Below are 18,673 nucleotides of genomic sequence, written 5' to 3'. Positions count from 1 at the left end.
AGCAGCTTTATACAGGCCTTAAGAGCAACTCCTCTTATACTTAAACTATTAGAGCAGAAAATCGATATTTAGTACCATAGGAGAACGATAATAAAGTTTAGAACCATAGTTAGCGACTGCCTTAAGAGCCTATCCTAGAAGAATTAATATGATTATAAACATCTCCGCACTTAAAGTACTTTCACGGAACCAGCGATAGCTCAACTAGGGTGTGGGCGCTTTGAAAGTCCTCTTAGACCCGTTCCCCAAGAGTCCGGCTCTGGTGGTGCTGCCTGCTGGCGTATCTCTGACGGCGGAGACCTTGGGCGTCCTGGAGCCCATGTATAGTGATGTGGTGGATATAGACCCTCAAGAGGCGTAGCGCGTATTCGTCTGCAACCGGCAGCGTCAACCTTAATTGAGCCTTGCCATCTTCTACTTTAGGCCCGCTGCCCGTGCCACTCGTTGCTCATCCACAAGCATCAGCCTCGTTTATTGCTAGGGCTCTGCGAATGATGCTCAGCTGTCAGATTTCGGATGTCACCGAGCAGATGCCTGTCTCTCGTTAAGGGTAGCTCGGCGATGAAGCGCTCAAGGGACAGTGTCGTTGGGTCTTCCATAGTGACATCATCGAGAAGTGTGCATTCTTGTATTCATAGCTATTCTGCGCCTGTCCGTATCCGGGATACACCATCGACGACCATTTCGAGTGTAGACGAACATGAAGAAGGCGCATACTTTGCAGAGAAGAAGTCCAAATTCAGCTTTACAAGGCGCGGTCGACTAGGGCGCCGGAAGTCGACCCGAGCCAACAGCGTAGCGCTACGACAGCGGATGCGAGCCCCGAAATTGGACGAGCCAGTTGCCGATGACACAGGGTCCACCCAAAAAAGAAACCAAACCAAAAGAATTATGCGCCGTGTCCCTCGCTAGGGCTTAAGGGTAGGAAAGGTTTACTGCAGCACTACTGATACAAGTCAAACAGGTGGACTTGCGCAAGAAGGTGCAAGGTGGAGAGTGGATATTGGGTAGGGATGCGCGACAGGGATTGATATGGATATCAGAAGAATAACTCACCGATGCTTGTCTTCACCGGGGAACGTGGAAGGTAGAATGTCCACACTGATTCGCGGAGGACGGGAGGTAGGTCCTTGATCTTGGCATTGCTCCTGCTCTGCTCATCTCTTCGCAGGATCTCAGATAAGACCAGGTCCCAAGTGAAGGACTGCGTTCTGGACCGGAACTTTCTCGTCTGGCGGCTCGTACTATGTGCTGCGCTACGCGGGCCGTTTGACTATAATGAAAGCCATCTGATCGCATTTTTCACCTCCCATGATTAAGTGGAATGGCTACATACAATTGAATAGAGTAGTCTTTTCAGTGCATTGGAGTCAGAACATGGGTTAATGACCACTTGTGGGTAAATGCGGAGAAACCCGGTAATCTGCTCGGTCTTTCGGGGCATCTTGTCCGGTGATCGGATGAATCAACTCATCGGAGGCCGCAACGATGCTTCCAACACATCCTACCATGCCGAGTGGAACTCCAGAAAAGAAGAAAATTGAGACAAACGATGGAGGCGCCAAAATCATCCCAGACGCTGCAGATGGCCTGGCTTGCAACGGATGCCGCAAGGCGAAGTTGCGCTGCTCACGCGACCGACCATATTGCCTACACTGTCGGAAAACGGGTATGTCTGGCTCTTGTTGTAGCATGATGGCAATGACATAGTTTCACTGACAAAGAAAAGCGCTGGAGTGCGTTTACGAAACCAAGCGGGTCAAGCCAGGGCTAAAGGCGGGAGCTGTGGACAACCTCCATAGGCGACTCGGTAGACTACCTATTCCCAAATACTGAAATATGACGCTCATACAACTTAGATGATTTAGAGCGGCGGATTAATGAAGGAGAGTCGAGCAGCCCGAACCATGAACACACGAGATGCCAACGCAACCACACAGTCGCCAATGATGGCATTGGCGAATCAAGCGCCCGCGACGTTCTTGCTCTGCTAGCGAAGGAGCTCCCGAAGCTAGTCAATGCACCCAAGGAGAATATAAACCCGAGTACAGCATTCAGCGAACGGCGCAGCAAACGCAAAAGGCTCGACGAGGGACTCGATACATTCAACACCGCTTTTTTGAACGAAGAGCCCCCCTTGCCTGAAAAGCAGCTTCTAGAAGCAATTGTGACTTCCTACTTCCTTCACGTTCATCCTTGGATTCCAATGATTCACCAAGCAAGATTTCTTCAACGATTCAGCAACGAAATGGACCAGAAGCAGCTCTTAGTTATCCTACATGCCATGATCCTGGCTGCATCCAAGTTCGTACCCGGTGCCTGGGCATTCGCACGAGACGAACGCGCTCGCAAGTGGGTTTTGTACACTTCAATGGAAAGTTTATCTCTTGAAAATCTACAAGCACTCACAATTGTTGCATTTAACGACCTTGGAAGTGGCAACGCCGCGAAAACTTGGTCTGTAATCGGTTCCCTTACGCGCACGGTCGAGTACACGCAGTTGGCACAGGAGCAGGAAGATAGCGGCCACGGATCTTTTTGCCATCCTTACGAATCCCTGCCACGCACAGATGACTGCACGCAACTCGAGGAACGGCGGAGAGTCTTCTGGAACGTGTTCCTTCTAGACAGGTTTTGTTCAGTCACTATGGGCTGGAACACGAGCTTAACCTCGGATGATGTCTATCGAAGGCTACCGTGCGACGGTCATTTATGGAGAAAGGAGAAGCCTGTCCTCACGCCATACTTTGGCATTTGGGACAAGTCGAGAGGTCGTATCGGCAATCCAATCGAATATGTGTCTCGCTACCCATCGCCAACTCAGTTTGGAAATGATGCCGAACTGCACACTCAAGCAAGAATTACTGCCCTCGAAGGTGCCATATCTAATGTCTCAACCGATATGTCCACTGTCGGTGCCTTCGCATACAATATCGAAGCAACCGAGTCCATGAGCCGCGTCATGAGCTATTTTCTACAGCAAAAGACGAACATGCGCGATCAAAGTGAGATAAGCTGTTGGCTTACTCGGTTCAAAGAGCTAGATTTGAGGCTCGTCCATTGGAAGATGCTACTTCCGCAGAAATGGAAGGCTAACCCGAACCTTACGAGACATGTACCGCTTATGGATCCTAACCTTACTATGGCGCATGTTACGCACAATACGTCCATGATATTGCTACACCAGCTCATCGCGTATCCACCATTACACTGGGGCTTTCGCAATAGACTACCCAGCAGCTGTAGCGCAGAGGCATGTTACTCGGCTGGTACCGAGATCGCGGCGATCACTGAAAAGTACCTCGGAAGGTCGCCAGCTGGGTCACCCATCGGTAGCCAGTACGCTTTCTGCCTATTCATTGCTGCGAGGATACTGCTCGCTAACTGGAAATATACGCCTGGTAATGAATTACCGTCAGAATTCTGGTCTCTCATCCACAGCCTCGAAGAAATGTCCAGACGGTGGACTGCCTTTGCTGAGATTCCGCTTGAGAAGCACGATATCTTTACAAAGTACGCTGTCCGGTTGAAGCAGCTGCAACGACTTTGTGCAACGGATCAGGCGTTTCAAATGAACGTCATGGATTATACAATCGACATTCGTCATGATAGTTTGACTACCCCCGCGGACACCTATCCCAGGTGGTCACAAGTTTTGCAGCCCGCAGCACTTCAGGAGATGAATTTGACGTTACCCAATCCACCTGATTCCGCAGATTTCAGTACTATCCCGCAGATAATGCTTGATCAGGATTTCACGGGGATGGATCGTATAATCACTTTCGACGATGGCAGCATGTTTGCGGCCTCTTTTGATCCTGGAGCTGCCGCGTGGTAACAAACAGTATAGTGGGTTAAATATCCGAGTTATCCTGGATTACTGTATTTCGTTTTATACTGAGCACCAGGGCGGGGCTGTGAGTCTGAGTCTCTTACTTTGTCTGAGCTAAGCGCCGCACATTGAACAGACGGGATTTCACTTCTTATTGACTTAATTGATGAACTGCATTGCTGACACGTGCGTCCCTGATATGACTATTCCAAAGTTCCAGCAGCAGCAACACCCTGAATAACCACTGGTTTCTCTGTGCTGAAGTTCTTGAGATCACCCAAGACCTCGGCACCCGCCTCCTTCATTGCGTTGCCGATACTTTGCGGGCTGTCCCAAATCATGATTGTCTGTACGGAATAGCCAGTCTCAGGTGCCAGCTTCACGACAGACCATTTTTTTAGGCCGTACTTGGACCACGCATCCAGGGCTAGTGGTAGATGGGTGTTGAGGTAGTATTCAATGTCAAATGCATCAACTAAAAATTGGTCAGTATAGCGCCTTGAACAACGACTCAGTAAGCTAGAGTACAGGCCCTCGTAAAAGGCCTCCCGAGGTTGCTAAGTGCTCGATGACAATGGAGATAAGGACCGTGTAAGACATACCACCAGCGGCGGGGATTGGGTAGAGAAGGGTCAGGATGGTTGCCATGTTGCTTCGGGGGTGGTTTAGAAAGATGCTCGTTATGTAACTCAGGTATTACGAGAGAAAGGGATAGTAGGGGAAGAGATGTAGTCAAAGCAGTCTTAAATAAGCGGTTAAGATCCTTGATGTGAGGCGGGATGCTTGATCGCCCGGCGGGGCAAAGACCTTCCGCTCTGTTACATTGATTACAATTGCGCATAATCGTGGCGTACGCCCTGCAGTAATGTAATTATTTCGTCTTTTTCGGTCATACGCCACGTGGGAAGATGATAATGAAGCATGTGTCTTCCAAAGAGTGGAAGTTTTACAGCCTCCTTTGATCCAGGAGTTGCCGGCGGTAACGTAAAACATGTTACGATAGAGCCCCAAGTTATCTTGGATTAATGCAATCCGTACTGGAAGTAGCGCCAGAGCGGGGCTAGAAACACTGCAAGTGAAAAGCCTTGCAGTCCAGCTTCGTGAAATGCCGGGGGCCTTCTATATTTCTAGAGAGGAGCAGGTGAACGTCAATCCGTCCGGGAGCAGGAATGGAGAGCTTGATACTGGAGCCGACCCGTTCAACGAGTACGACCACTTCAAACGGCTTCTAGCAGCTGCGCCTATCACCAATGATGAATGTTCGAAATGGAACACCCAGGATTGGAGTCTTAAGGTCTTGGATTGGCTGCGGACGGAGGATACCGTTGATAAACAGTATCAGGACAATGTGATCCAGTAGTGGATTCGAGAGGACAGGTAGGTTCGGAATAAGTTGCGGAGATTGGAGCGCACTGTCTTCCTCAGAATCAAAACACCTGAAGAATACGATCAATCTGTAATTCGTCCGGATATGGGCGTAAAACCTTGGCCACAAGTGCTTTCCACCACGGCATATACCTGTTCCCGAACAATGATTTGTTGTATTCCCAGTAGGCGGGCCACCAGCCAGCCATTTCCCAGTCTACTATTCCAGTAATTCTCCCGGTCGTTGGCTCAACAAGAATATGATCCCCACATAGATCTGCGTGACTGAAACAGATATTGTGATTATCTGAGAGTTGCTGGCGATATTTTATAGCAAGATCGGGACGAGGACACCGCGTAACGGGAGTGATAAGGAAGTTATTGAAGTCTGTCTCTGAGGCGAAAGGACCACAGGGAAAGCCATTATTGAGACGATGGTCGTACGCCGGCCCACCAAGACAAGATCCAACATATGTTGGCTCTGGAGGACGGATGGCCCGTAACTCGCTAATATATTGGGTGATTTCGTGTTGCGTTGTTGCTTGTGCTGTTTTGTCCATACGATCCCAGGCATCCGTAAGAGTCAACCCCGCAACAATACTCATAGAAAACCAACTACCAGTCTCCTCAATGTGTGATTGGATTACAAAAGGCACGGGTATTGATGTATTACGTTGGACGAAGAAGATGGCATCAACTTCGCGTTGAATCTCGTGCCGTGTTCCACGCTTGATGAAGGTGGAATTGTTGGCTTTGAAGGCACGCTTCGCTAAGGTTTGGTCAACGTAATCGGGAAGGCTTTGATACGTGGGTAACATGGTTGGCTTTGGATGCGCGCAGTTGGTATGTATGCGGGTAGCTGTGAGGGTTCGTTGGTAATAGTTACAACTTTGGGTAGGGTGAGCCACGGCGCTACAGGGTCTAGAGTAGTGCAACTGCGGGCAGCTTCAAGGTGGCGGGCAATGCGATAAGGTCACCACCCCCTTGATACGACACTTTTTCACGCACAGGCCCACGACGCCAGCGTCTCGTCAATGCGGCACAGGTTATTGCTAATGCGGCTCTAACGACATTTCGCGTTTGTAAATAACTGGACATACGTCGCAACCTTTTCTGTTCTGCCGCGGGGAGCCTACAGGCCTGTTGGACACATCGCAAAACCTTCCCAGCGCTCTAGAACACTTGGAAAACAAAGAAAAGTACGACAAGGGGCTAAGGATATCCCCTAACATGTCCTCTAGCCATGCTAGGCAAAACCCCTGCTCATCATGGCTGTAGCGCACCGAGGACATCGCTAAACGAGAGCCGCACTTTAAAACGGCAGACCCTGACTACTGCGAGCCGTACAAATACGGCGCACTGCGTAACAAGAGTTGTAATTGGACGCACGTGCGATCTGCAGGGTCCTCAACGCTGCTCATTTATCCCACATCTGGGCTACCTCGTGGCATACCCCTGCCCGCTTTTTCGCACCAGAAGACAAATTATGAAAATCGCCAATTCGGTCGTTTTGGACGCTGGACTTGTTCCTGTTCTACGGCCTCTTCGCTTTCGATCTCGTTCTTATTCGCTTAAACGACTGAGGAATGGAGACGGGTGCTTGCTTACTAGGTCTTGTCCCAACCACGGAGGATTCTTCCCTGAACCGTTAACACGGGCTAGGCAATTGCATCGGCCAAAATCTCAGTTGTGGGTCCACTCTTCCGCTACTCTAGGCGAAGAAAAGCGGTGTCCAGCTATGTGCGTATGCGGCTAACCCGACCGCGTTGTTGAAACAGATCCCACGTCTTTCGCGATTAGAAGCGTCCGCTATGGGACCCAACAGAAATTACACCGCCTGAGCGGGGGCTTGTACAAATGTCGACGGCTGGGCCGCACATTCGACAGACCCTTCCCCATCTTCCCCATCTCGTTTGCGTTCGTATTTCGTTGCGACATCATGGGCGCGAGTACCACTGCCACGCAGGTCGAGGTTTCGACGAAGCCTGCCTCTTCTTCGGTGCCGGACGTCAAGACGCTTAGAGATGCCATACCAGCGAAGTGCTTTGAGCGCTCGCTCGTCCGCTCAATGTCCTACGTTGTCCGTGATCTCGTCGCCGTCTCCGTACTTTTCTCCGCAGCCGTCTGGCTAGCCAAGCTCGATGCCCCATGGACCATCACGATTCCTCTCTGGACATTATACAGCTTCGTGCAAGGCCTCTTCTTCACAGGTCTCTGGATTCTGGCTCACGATTGCGGTCACGACTCCTTTTCACCATACCTCAATGTCAACGCGACGGTCGGCTGGTTTCTTCACTCCATCTTGATGGTGCCATTTTTTAGCTGGAAATTCAGCCACTCGCGCCACCATCGGTATGCCAACCACATGGAAAAGGACACCGTGTTTGTCCCCAGCCGGAAAGAAGAACTGGAAAAAAAGCAAGCCAAAGGTGTAAGCTTGGTCGAGAAGATAATGGACCATACCGCAGCCGACACACCCATTGTCAGCTTTTGCGCGCTCCTTTTCCACCAATTACTCGGCTGGCCCGCGTACATTCTTCTCAACGCTGGCGCGGGGATGAACAGCTTGATCAAGAATTCTCGCAAAGAGAGTCCAAAGTTCAAGCAATCTCATCTTGATCCCACGGCGCACGTCTTCACCGACGCAGAGCAGCCGTTCGTCCTACTTTCCAACATCGGTCTCATCTTGGTCTTAGCGGCGCTGTACCAGGTCAGCCAGAGCTTAGGCGTTGGACACACATTTCTTCTATACGGACTTCCGTACCTTTGGATGAATCATTGGATTGGTGAGTTTTTCATGTTGGAATATTTGACCTGGTCAATCATTTGGTTTTGGCAAAAATCTGAAGAAGCTAACGAGCGTATAGTCGCAATCACATACCTCCACCACACCCACCCCGACGCAGCTCACTACGACGCAGACAACTGGACATATGCCAAAGGTGCTCTCTCAACCGTTGATCGTGAGTTTGGATTCATCGGACGTCACATCTTCCACGGCATCATCGAATACCACGTCGTTCACCACATCTTTCCGTAAGACTCCACAACCATCACCCCAGCTCCCTTTCTTTCCCAGCTAACAACCCGTAAAAGCCGCATTCCCTTCTACCACGCCGAAGAAGCCACCTGGGCCATTGAGCCCCTCCTCGGAGAGAAATACATCCAACAACGCAGCAACTTCTTCGTGGACCTCTGGACCGCTTTTACAACATGCAAATACGTCGAAGAAGGCACGGGCGCCATGAAGGGTGGGCTTGTATGGGGGAAGAACAAGAACACCAAGGCGCTATGAGACTTCTTTTGTCCTGAAGTGAAGTGCGAAATAAGGATGCCAGCATGGCTAATGACACTGTTAGATTAGAGGAATTTAGAAGTATGATTGCGCCAGCAATGAGCACCAGCAATAAGCTACTTGAGTGATGATTACTTACTTTCGGGGGCGTGTGCTCTTGGCTGCGAATCCAAAATCATCGTCAACTGCTACTTATCCCATTTTTGGGTGCTATCATCCGCGATACAGATTCCATGAGAGTTCATCTTTCAAAGTTGCGGGACAACGAATTGGCTTTTCATTCATCTCCCTTGTCTTGCCGGCCCTAATTGCAACTATCCCTAGATGTACTATGCACAGTTAACTTGAATGGAAAACGCGGTAACACATATGGTGGAAAACTGACATCAACGGACGGTCATTGGTACACGCAAAGGACTAGGAACCCCCACACCCAAGGATGGGGTCTCCGTCCGCGTCAAAATTCGCCGGTTCGCACAGCACAGATATCGTTTATCGCACAGTTGCTAACCATGGCCTGTATGCATCAGTCTCGAGGCTGATAAGCACGGAGCCGGGCATCGCGTCTCGTCCATTCTGAGCTTTTTGGCAAAGCGGAGGGTGTATAACTAGTTGTCGGTTATACAAGCCATAGCAGCCAACATGGATGATCCAGCTCGCACAGTCTCAAAGCGCAATGATGATCTTGCCTAATTTCAGACTATCCCCGTGTTCAAAATTATACAAATATACAGGATTAGCTACAATATAATGCCCCCTAGTAATAATATACACTCCAAACTCCGTGCGCTTAAGGAGACATGCAAGCAGATGTTAGTTACTAGATCCCCAGTTACCCTTGTAAGTCCTCTCGATTGCTAGCACAATGGATTGAAATGGCTTCCACTTGGTGCCTGTTTTCAGATCTGACAGATATGGATCCATCTGCGTGGCATGTGACTGCTTGTTTTTGCAAGGGTAGCATAACCAGGATGCTCTTGTGCGGCTCCAATAGAAGTAATTGATGTTTAAAAAATAGTTTGGTGATAGGAAGGAAGATGAAAGTGCGAAGGGTGCTTGGTGAAGGAAGTGAAGTCTTCCCTAATGGAACTCAGGTGAGCGTCGAAGAACGCCGTATCAATATCGAACTGCTTGCCGATATGGGTCAAGTAACGAACGGAAGAATAGCTCGACAAGACAGGATTCGGCTGTGTTCTTTAACGACGTGTTCTGCTAGCGAAGAGTTTGGGGTAGACGGTATATGACCACCTTGATCTTCTATTTGCCAGTGGTGCATCCTGGCAAATTTGGAGTCAGTTTCTAGCAAGCTTTGTTGATCCTTCCGTCCGAGGAAGTGCGCGAGTTTCTTTGTCTCCGCCACAAACAGGATTTGATATCGAGTAACTATAACGAGCTGAAGGACATTTTTAAACTATTCTGCATATGCATGGAACATATCAGCTCAAGTTTTCAAGCCCGACAATAGAACGCTTACCGGCTGCTTGATCATCGCTCCACGAGCCCTTTGCCGTGACAGTTGGCTGCATCTTACCACTTGTGCCCTAAAAACTGCGTGGAGTTGATGTTAGTTATGTAGGAAAGTGACTCAAACATCGAGTTAGGTTACAGTATAAGACAGCACCAACGTGTCGTTGAGGCATGACGAAAACAAGAAAAGATATAAAAAAATCTCCTCCATTGCGTATTATAGTCATTTTCGCGTAAATGACTAGGATCTAATAAGTAAATGCGCAACTACCTCTAGAATACGTCAAACGTTGGTTTGAATAGGGATATTCTAAGAAAATCTCTCTTGTAGCGGAAACTCTAGAAGCGTTAGAGCCTAGATAATTCTGATAAACCGTCTCGCGCAATATAATAGCCGTATCCTCTAATACATCAGGGGGGCTATTTTTAAACAAATAAGGGGGCACCACTTTTAAGCTGAGAAAGTGCCCTTCTACGTTGCAGTGCGAGGACAGAGTTGAATAAAGGCATATTAGCTATTGAGTATCGCTGATTGATTTAATGCTCCTTGATCATACTGCCGGCTCTAATGAAACGGTCCTCCTTGGCTTCTGTCTGGCTTTCCATTCCGCCGCATAACGCTCTGATAAGCACTTCCTCTCTCATCAAAATACGATCCACGGTTGGTAAGCATCATCATTGCGATTTCTTTAGTCGGCAATGGGTAATAGTCAACTTTGAGATCGCCGTCCTCAACCCTAACGCGACACGTAAGAACAGTATCGTCCTCTTTCGAGAATTCGTTCACCGCGGTAAAGTAGTCCTTCAGCACAGCAGTGTCTTCTGGTGCAGCCTGTAGCCACTTGGCGCATTCTTCGATCGTCTTCCCGACCCATGGCGACTTGTATGAGTCCGCGAGAGGTGGCTTTGTTGCTTCTGGCGGAGGCTGTCGGTCGCCTGATTGTTTGGGCATATCATCGTATGAGTCGGTCGCAACCCATAGGTCCCACGTAGCCATTGAATCCCAGCCATGAGCACTCTCTAGACCTTTATTGATGTACTGCTATCTATTAGCCTTCAGAAGAAAAAAACTTGTGTTATATCACCCGCCTCATTATTGATATCTTTGTCAAGGACGAATAGTGCAAATGGGGGTGTATTCATCGTTGAGAAGGCCCTGTACCCTTCTATCACTCAAATAATGATTTTGAGGTTATTCCGTGGACAGGAAAATACGCAATTTTGGCGATGTTGCCTTGTGCGGCTTACCTGGACCCTTTTAACCACGCCGCAACGACAAGCCCGGAGGCATCTACGGACCATGACGTGGCATCTACGTCACAACTTATCCAAGCCACTTTTGAAGCGCTCAACATGTATTGGAACGCCTACTACACGCCGCCTTGGCGCAGGTTTCAAAGCTGTCTACTAGCATTCATGTTAGGGGCTCGTTTTGACGCTTTCACATCCTTACGCCCGGCTGTTTGGGCCAATAATCATTGCGTTGACTTTTAATAGGTTAAACCTTGCCCCCTTGTTACATAGCTTGCACTGATCGCTGCCCAAGTGCGCAACTCTATCGCTCGTAGCAATCCCGCGCCGTAGCGCGTAGCAAACAGGACACCGAGTACGGCAAGTCAAGCGACACCCTGTAATAGATCGAGACCTAACATAGCCACCAAAAGTAGTCCATGCTATTCTTCTACATCACCATGAGACAGATGTTAGCTATAGGTTCACAAAGCGATTTTCGCAAAGTTCGTTGTGTTGTAGGTTCTCTACCCCGCTGGCGAGAAAGTACTGAGGCGCGCTGGATTAAAGTATAGCCTACTTCAATGTGGATTGTGATCGGCGATACGCCTAATTACAAGGCGAAGCTCGACACCAGGGTTTCAGCGCCTGGTCTTTCGGCCCCAGAGTCTATTCAATCTCGACAGATGATTGGGAGCTGCAAGCGAGTTATATTGAGGCACATTGAGGAAAAAAGCTACAACTAGGTAGGCGCTGTGTCTACTGCGGAAGGACGTGGATACGTTGTCTGTGAACTTACAAGATCAGCAGTTGTGGCGCAGGTCGTGACCCCATCCATATCTGTTGGGATGTCTGCCTTGTTGAAGCAAGTTGATGTCTGCATTGATTATGAATGCCTTATGTTGAATGCGATGCTCCGCCTCACACACCTAAATAGGTATGCCGAATCATCTAAGCATTAATCTTTTGCTGGATTTCACTTTCGGCGTCTTCATGTGGGCCCGAAGCGGTCGCATTAGCTTCTTCGTAGAATGAACACTACCTGGACTTTGACCCAAATCATCGCTCTTGTGTTTCTGTGCCTCTTCTAGCACTGCCTATCTGAAAATAGTCCTAGGGATTGTTTCGAGAGAGTGTATTGCGGTAGTATGGCTTTGCCGCACATACAAGTATATATGAAGGGAAGCATTCGACACAATCAAGTGTCCTTACAACTTGTTTCTTATCAATCATTACTACAGATCTCTACTCGTTCTCAGCAGAGACAACATAATCTTGCTCAAGATCTTTACATTAGCCCTCCATATATCGCAGAACACCTTGTCTGGGCCATCAGATCTCATTCGACAGATTTGCTAAAGAACGCACTGCCACCGGATCATGAAGTTACCAATCTTACTTCTACCAATGATTCTGAGCGTGGTCTTTGGTAGTACAGAAGAACCAAGGCTCGGTAACTATTATGCTCCCGGTCGAGCTGACAGAATGTTCTACAAACGTGCCCCAACGGACCTTGGTATATTTCAAGTCGACTGCCAGAACTCAGAGAGCGCATGCAACAACGCCTGTTTCTATATACGCTGTTTGGTACGTTTCATAAGTCATTTCATGATTGCCGAGATTGGTCCTTTATTAATAAACATAGAACCCTGGTCCTGACGCCAACAAAATCACATATACCGGTGCCCAAAATAACGAACAAAACCGTCGCGAATCCGGATGTAGAGTCAACAACCCCTCTGCAGCCAGTGTCTGCCGCAGCTTTCCCTTCAGCCAGGCTTTCACCGACAAGCTAGCAGTAGATCAGCAGTGTGACGAATGGCCCCCAGCATTGGCTCAACAACAACCTTTCGACCCCAATCCTCTTGTACGGCCACCAAACAGCCTTAGATGCATGCCTGGCCCTGAGAATGGGTCTCTAGGCGGCAAGCTCGCGGCATTCCTTAGGAGGACCAATGCTGCTCGGGATGATTTTTTTCGTGTCGACTTCACAACCAATATTGCCTCTGCCGATCAAAGGAAAGTCCAATACTGTCTCGGAGCAAAGCCCAATTGCGATCAAGATGGGAGACAGTTTGGAATGGTTCGAAAAGCCGTCGGAGGAGGGAAAATCAGCTCACCATACAACTTTGACAAAAACGACAACCGGTACAGTTTGCTGGGTACCCCTTACAAGGAATTGTACCAATGCAGTGTCAAATTCACTCGCGATGGTGACCAGGACATTCGATCAATCACGCTTAGCGATTGGGAGGATAAGGACTTCTTCTTGACTGATTTCCAGTTGCCCAACAATGGAGACACCCATTTGATGCAGGGTTTGCCAAAGGATCTACAAATCAAACGCACGGGAGCTTTTGGCAGTAAGATTGGCTTCTTCTACGCGCCGACTCAAACACCTGGGCAGAACATTAACGAATTCGAGTGGGACTCAGATATGTCTGGGAATGGTAGAGGTCCAGCGACAAACGACGGTCAACCAGATCGATTTTGTAGAGTCGCTAATGGCAATGGGCCTAACAAACAAGATTTCGAATGCTACTTCCCGTGCTACAGGAAAGCGAATGGAAGGTAGAACAGGGGCATGTGAACTTCAACGAAGATGTTAGGGGGGAGATCTCGTGCGTTTCCAACGCAGATAGTAAGATTGGATTGCTTTTAGATAGCCCACTGTACAGGTTTTTCAACTTTAGGATCATTCAATTGAGTCTTTCGGGCTGTACATTGTCTCACTATTGCCCACCATACGCTCTGCATCTCTGCCCGCTTTTGCTTTCACCTGCTGTAGCTTTTGCTGCTATGTCTCGGGACTGTACCTGCGGAGGCAAGTCACAAAACACCTGCCTCCGCTCTTGTAAGTTTTCCAATCAAAAACACATGCAAAGCTGACACACAAAGAGTACGGAAACTGCTGTTCCCAACACGCATGGCAAGACTTTTCGTTCTTATACATGCATACACTGGCTGGTTTCGACGTCCAGGTGCGGAAGCACATCTGCCTACTGTGTTGCTGGTTACCAGCCTTTATTTGGTACCTGCAGCGACGCAGTGTCCAGTTCAAAATCAACATCGACTCGACTTTCTTCATCTGGGTTCCGCACGTCTACCTCGACTCGCACATCCTCCAACACGGCTTCCACTCAATCGGTCTCGAAAGACGCGCGATGCGGAGCGTCGTATAGCGAACGAAAGTGTCTAGGTATTCAGTTCTGGAACTGCTGCAGCCAATAGTGAGTTATTTCTTGGGTTGCCTGCTCATGTCAACGCTAATACCGGAATAGCTCGTACTGCGGCTCATCAATTGATAAGGTTGTTTGCGTATCGACCTCTTGCCTTACTAACAGTTTCGGAACATTGCGCGGCTGATACGTGCTAAAGGGGGTATGGAACCTGCAACAGCGTAGCCTCGTCTGGTAGCCGCGGGGTATCGCTTACATCCAGTACTTCGCTTATTTCGATTTCCCCCTCAGACGCGACTGCCATCTCACGCGGAACCACCACATCTAGCTCAGCTGTCGTGGTGTCCTATTCGTCTAGTCTATAGGTCCTCACATCGTCTTCTTCCAGTATCTCGGGTTTCATCTCCTCTTCCTCATCCAGTGTACTAGCAGCTTCGTCGTCCATTGTGGCGACATCAAGCAGTGCCTTGATTTATACCAGTCGAGAGTTCTCTCAGTACTGCGGAAAGCTCTCCTGCATCTTCGATGAGCTCGTCATTAGCCACATCACTCTCGACGTCTCCAGTAGCGTCGACTTTGAGCCCAGTCGTTAGTAGCACGTCCCCCTTGGCAGTTAGTATTAGTTCGAGCAATATGTTTCAAACATGCCCTCAAGTATTCTTGCAACTACTTCGGGATCTTCCACAAGTAGTAAACCATCCTCATCCTCGGCCACCATTTCCTCGACCTCGCTAGTCTCCTGATCCCCACCAGTCGCCTCGTCTTTAGTAGCTCCCTCGTCTTCCCAGCTTGAGATGAAATAGGTTGCATGGACAATACGCCTCCTCACTTATGTTACGCCATGTGACTCAAAATTTGGTTAGCTGTTGAAGTTCAGATCTTGATGGAAAACTACCGGAGATGAAAAAGATGCATAGCCAAAAAATGAACATGCGATGTACTTTGAAAAATCGACAAGTCTGTATGATTAGCGAAGACCTTGTGGGGGATTTTAGGTTTCGCCACTTCCTATGAAGCGCAAAATATTGCTAGCAACAGCATATTGAAGACAATAGTCCATTGAAAACATGACGCTTCGCGGATGAGCTTTATACAGCATATGAAGTGTATCTGTTCAGTGCAGCGTTTCATTATCGCAGCGTCTAATCCACGCAGCTCTACTATACAAAGCCCGCTCTTCCCTGGGCATATAAATGAGTCTATGCTACAATACACCCCAACCATGGGACGAGAGATGAAGAGTGGAATGAAAGCCCGTTTTCACCTGCTTTGCCCATGCCTTGATATCATGAACTGAAACAGAAAATGCAATATGCTACCTATTGATTACCTTGATGCGTCTAAATCCTTGAATGTTGCTGGTGCAGGCGGTACTAGTGGGCCCTTCACACCGTCGTCGCCCTTGGGTTCAATGAGCCCCGGTGCCTTGCCATATTCACCAGAGAAATACTTGTGGAAGTCGGCTGGGTCTTCGAATGGTCGGGGTCCTAGTAACCGTATCATGTCCTCGCGACCGAGCATCTCCTTAGTCAACAACTCTTCTGCTACAAGGCCGACCTCGTGTTTCTTCTCGGTGAGCAGGTCCTTGCACTGCTGGTACGCTTCATCGACGATACGCTTGACTTCCATGTCGATGTTTTTCGCAGTATCTTCGGAGAAGGGCTTCTGAAGTTGCTGGCCGTTCTGGTCATCTTCGTAGTAGATGTAGCCAATCTTCTTGCTCATGCCCCATTTGCTGACCATAGCGGTGGCCATCTGGGTGACTTTGCGGAAATCGTCCGACGCGCCAGAGGTTACGGTTTCGAAGTGCAATTCCTCAGATACGCGGCCACCCAGCGTCATGGCCATGCGGTCCATGAGCTGGTTGACGTTCATGAGATATGTGTCTCCGTTTGGCAAATACTGTGCGTAGCCTAGGGCACCCTGGCCGCGGGGAATGATCGAGACCTTGAGAAGGGGATCCGCGTACTTGAAGTACCAGCCACAGATGGCGTGGCCGGCTTCGTGATAGGCGACCGTCTTCTTCTCCTCCGGCTTGAGCACAAGGGATTTCTTCTCGAGACCGCCAATGACGCGCTCAATGGCCTGCTCGAAGTGCACCATCGTGACGGTTTCGGCGTTGTGGCGGGCGGCTACGGTGTGTTAGTAGTCATATGTACATCAGAGGTAGGTAGATCTTACCAATCAGAGCAGCTTCATTGACACAGTTCGCAATGTCGGCACCTGAGAAGCCTGGTGTCAAGGCAGCTAGCCTGCCCTTCAAGAATTCCATGTCCTCGTTGGTGATGATCTTCTTCAAGTGAACACCGAAAATCTGAGCTCGGCCATCCATAGTCGGTTTATCGATGTTGATATGCCTGTCAAATCGGCCCGGTCGCATTAAAGCCTTGTCCAAGACGTCAGGTCGATTGGTACCAGCAAGGACAACGACCTGTTCTGTCGTGTTGAAACCGTCCATTTCCGTCAAGATCTGATTGAGCGTAGCCTCGCGTTCGTCATTGCCACCTCCAAAATTTTGCTTTGACCTCGAACGGCCGATGGCGTCGATTTCATCGATGAAGATGATGCAGGGTGTGCTCTTGCGTGCATTCGCGAACAAATCTCGTACTCGCGATGCACCGACACCGACAAACATCTCTACGAACTCGGAACCGCTGACACTGAAGAAAGGCACGCCTGACTCGCCAGCGGTAGCCTTGGCCAGGAGTGTCTTACCGGTACCTGGGGGTCCAGATAGGATGGCACCACGAGGGATCTTGGCACCAAGTTTCTGGAAACGGGCGGGATCCTTAAGGAACGAGACGAACTCCATGATTTCCTGCTTAGCTTCATCCATACCCGCGACATCGGCAAACTTGACCTTGATGTCGGTCTCGTGGTTGAACTTCTTGGCACGACTCTTACCCATGCCAAATATGCCACCGGAGCCTCCACTGCTGCCTCCGCCCGCACGTCGAGTGAAGTAGAACAGGGAGCCGAGAAGCAGAATGGTAGGTCCAAAGGAGAGAAATGTGCCGAACCAGGAGATCTCGTTCGAGTAGGCGACGGGGATGCGCTCGGAGCTGGGAATACCCAACTCGTACTGAGCATCGTCCATTTTCCTCTCGAAGGCCTCGACCGAGCCAATGGTGAAGTAGTAGTAGAAGTTTTGGTTGACCGAGGGCGATTCGGGGTACATGGACGCGACGGCCTCGCGGTGCAGATGGACCTTTGCCTTGTTGCCATTCAAGATGACGATCTTCTCCACTAGGCCCTTGTCCATGAAGGTAGTCCGGAACTCTTGCCATGTGATTTCCTTTGTATTCTCGCCCGGGTAGAGCATTTTGTACGTCAAGTAGGTGAGGAAGGCGGCGATAAGTATCGTGTTCGTGTCCATGCTGCCCCCAAACATGGGGGTAGGGCCGCCCGCTCCACCAGCGCCGCCCTTGGAGTCCTTGCCGCGAGACTGTGGGCCTGGATCGTGTGCACCAGCTTTCTGCTGGGGCTCTGCATCGGTGCCATCGTTCTTGAAGCGCTGCTGCTCGGCGGCCTTGCGTGCCATTTTGCTGGAGAGGCGCGAGATCTTGGCCGCCGTGGCCAGATCCAGCTTCTCACCTCTTGCTAACCGGTCCATTTCCTGCCGCAGTTCTGGGGGTATGCCCGTCTTCTTGATCTCCTGCATTGCCTCCTCGATGGCCTGTTTCTGCGCCTTCGGTACGCCCATCGAGACAAAAGACACCAGTTGATCTAATAGCTTCTCCTCCTCGGGCGTCAGCTTGGACATTTGGCTTTCTGCCTCCTTCCCGCTGTTCTCGGCTGTATTTGGCTCAGACTGTTCAGCCTGGCCATGCTTCTTCTCTATTTGCTCATCCTTCTTGCTGTTCTTTGGCTCCTCCGGCGGCCCGGTTGCAAATCTCCGTGCGCGCTGCTGTGCATATATGCATTGCGGAATGGGTACTCGTCTCCGTAGGGTGAGCGGTGCTCTTGATGAGGCGTTGAGGCAGGGTCTGGATAATCGCGCTAGATGACCTGATCGGCGGAGGAGGGTAGACATGGCGGGTGAGGAGGGGGAGGTGAGGGATGTGAGATTAGGCGACGATGGTAAACAATGCGCGGATTTACGCAATTACCATGCGCGGGTATAGGGGTGGGAGTGGTGAGGAGTGGCGGGCGCGCGATGATGGCGAAAGCCTCTGAAAGACAGATGACAGTATCATTGATTTCCGCCATCTCGAGCGAGCTGCATGACTAAGCGGTCCGGCGAACTCGCGCGGACAAACGCCCCACCGCTTTCAAGCATCAACATCGCAAGGGAATATCATAGAG

General features: G+C 49.8%; 7 protein-coding genes across 7 annotated transcripts; 3 read left to right on the top strand and 4 right to left on the bottom strand.

The window, feature by feature from the left end:
* Positions 1-1,509: 1,509 nt before the first annotated feature.
* Positions 1,510-4,053, top strand: K460DRAFT_418323 (uncharacterized protein; the record flags this gene model as incomplete). The annotated part of the gene is made up of 3 exons (XM_040937938.1): positions 1,510-1,669; positions 1,730-1,810; positions 1,860-4,053. The coding sequence occupies 3 exons, from the start codon at positions 1,510-1,512 to the stop codon at positions 3,836-3,838; spliced, it is 2,220 nt and encodes a 739-aa protein (XP_040785783.1). The 3' UTR covers positions 3,839-4,053.
* On the bottom strand, positions 3,937-4,708 carry K460DRAFT_141405 (uncharacterized protein). Its single transcript, XM_040926751.1, has 2 exons — positions 4,435-4,708; positions 3,937-4,307 (listed from the first exon to the last, which is right to left on the bottom strand). The coding sequence occupies exons 1-2, from the start codon at positions 4,478-4,480 to the stop codon at positions 4,036-4,038; spliced, it is 318 nt and encodes a 105-aa protein (XP_040785782.1). The 5' UTR covers positions 4,481-4,708; the 3' UTR covers positions 3,937-4,035.
* Positions 4,709-4,946: 238 nt separating this feature from the next.
* K460DRAFT_418322 (uncharacterized protein) lies at positions 4,947-6,015 on the bottom strand (the record flags this gene model as incomplete). The annotated part of the gene is made up of 1 exon (XM_040937937.1): positions 4,947-6,015. The coding sequence occupies one exon, from the start codon at positions 6,013-6,015 to the stop codon at positions 5,260-5,262; it is 756 nt and encodes a 251-aa protein (XP_040785781.1). The 3' UTR covers positions 4,947-5,259.
* Positions 6,016-6,805: 790 nt separating this feature from the next.
* On the top strand, positions 6,806-8,639 carry K460DRAFT_396578 (uncharacterized protein). Its single transcript, XM_040936107.1, has 4 exons — positions 6,806-6,886; positions 6,976-7,983; positions 8,065-8,233; positions 8,294-8,639. Exons 2-4 carry the CDS (start codon positions 7,137-7,139, stop codon positions 8,490-8,492), a joined length of 1,215 nt encoding a protein of 404 aa, XP_040785780.1. The 5' UTR covers positions 6,806-6,886; positions 6,976-7,136; the 3' UTR covers positions 8,493-8,639.
* A 1,784-nt stretch (positions 8,640-10,423) lies between these two features.
* K460DRAFT_341102 (uncharacterized protein) lies at positions 10,424-11,176 on the bottom strand. The gene is made up of 2 exons (XM_040931139.1): positions 11,049-11,176; positions 10,424-10,998 (listed from the first exon to the last, which is right to left on the bottom strand). Exons 1-2 carry the CDS (start codon positions 11,100-11,102, stop codon positions 10,525-10,527), a joined length of 528 nt encoding a protein of 175 aa, XP_040785779.1. The 5' UTR covers positions 11,103-11,176; the 3' UTR covers positions 10,424-10,524.
* Positions 11,177-12,674: 1,498 nt separating this feature from the next.
* On the top strand, positions 12,675-13,764 carry K460DRAFT_290699 (uncharacterized protein; the record flags this gene model as incomplete). The annotated part of the gene is made up of 2 exons (XM_040929222.1): positions 12,675-12,776; positions 12,835-13,764. 2 exons carry the CDS (start codon positions 12,675-12,677, stop codon positions 13,762-13,764), a joined length of 1,032 nt encoding a protein of 343 aa, XP_040785778.1.
* Positions 13,765-15,424: 1,660 nt separating this feature from the next.
* On the bottom strand, positions 15,425-18,533 carry K460DRAFT_315288 (ATP-dependent metallopeptidase Hfl). The gene is made up of 2 exons (XM_040930309.1): positions 16,550-18,533; positions 15,425-16,500 (listed from the first exon to the last, which is right to left on the bottom strand). Exons 1-2 carry the CDS (start codon positions 18,399-18,401, stop codon positions 15,695-15,697), a joined length of 2,658 nt encoding a protein of 885 aa, XP_040785777.1. The 5' UTR covers positions 18,402-18,533; the 3' UTR covers positions 15,425-15,694.
* Positions 18,534-18,673: the final 140 nt, after the last annotated feature.

This window comes from Cucurbitaria berberidis (assembly GCF_010015615.1).
Source record: "Cucurbitaria berberidis CBS 394.84 unplaced genomic scaffold K460scaffold_4, whole genome shotgun sequence".
Taxonomy (NCBI): Eukaryota; Fungi; Ascomycota; class Dothideomycetes; order Pleosporales; family Cucurbitariaceae; genus Cucurbitaria; species Cucurbitaria berberidis.
The sequence above is the reverse complement of the archived record's forward strand: the minus strand, read 5'-3'. Positions and strand labels throughout refer to the sequence as shown.

Excerpts from the sequence above, each read along its gene's own strand:
- K460DRAFT_341102 (XM_040931139.1), bottom strand. The coding sequence starts at position 11,102 with ATGAATACACCCCCATTTGCACTATTCGTCCTTGACAAAGATATCAAT. Across the intron at positions 10,999-11,048 it reads ACAAAGATATCAATAATGAG|TACATCAATAAAGGTCTAGA; the intron begins GCGGGTGATATA and ends AATAGATAGCAG.
- K460DRAFT_315288 (XM_040930309.1), bottom strand. The coding sequence starts at position 18,401 with ATGTCTACCCTCCTCCGCCGATCAGGTCATCTAGCGCGATTATCCAGA. Across the intron at positions 16,501-16,549 it reads CAATGAAGCTGCTCTGATTG|CCGCCCGCCACAACGCCGAA; the intron begins GTAAGATCTACC and ends AACACACCGTAG.
- K460DRAFT_141405 (XM_040926751.1), bottom strand. The coding sequence starts at position 4,480 with ATGGCAACCATCCTGACCCTTCTCTACCCAATCCCCGCCGCTGGTG. Across the intron at positions 4,308-4,434 it reads CCCAATCCCCGCCGCTGGTG|TTGATGCATTTGACATTGAA; the intron begins GTATGTCTTACA and ends ACCAATTTTTAG.
- K460DRAFT_396578 (XM_040936107.1), top strand. The coding sequence starts at position 7,137 with ATGGGCGCGAGTACCACTGCCACGCAGGTCGAGGTTTCGACGAAGCCT. Across the intron at positions 7,984-8,064 it reads TTGGATGAATCATTGGATTG|TCGCAATCACATACCTCCAC; the intron begins GTGAGTTTTTCA and ends ACGAGCGTATAG. Across the intron at positions 8,234-8,293 it reads GTCGTTCACCACATCTTTCC|CCGCATTCCCTTCTACCACG; the intron begins GTAAGACTCCAC and ends AACCCGTAAAAG.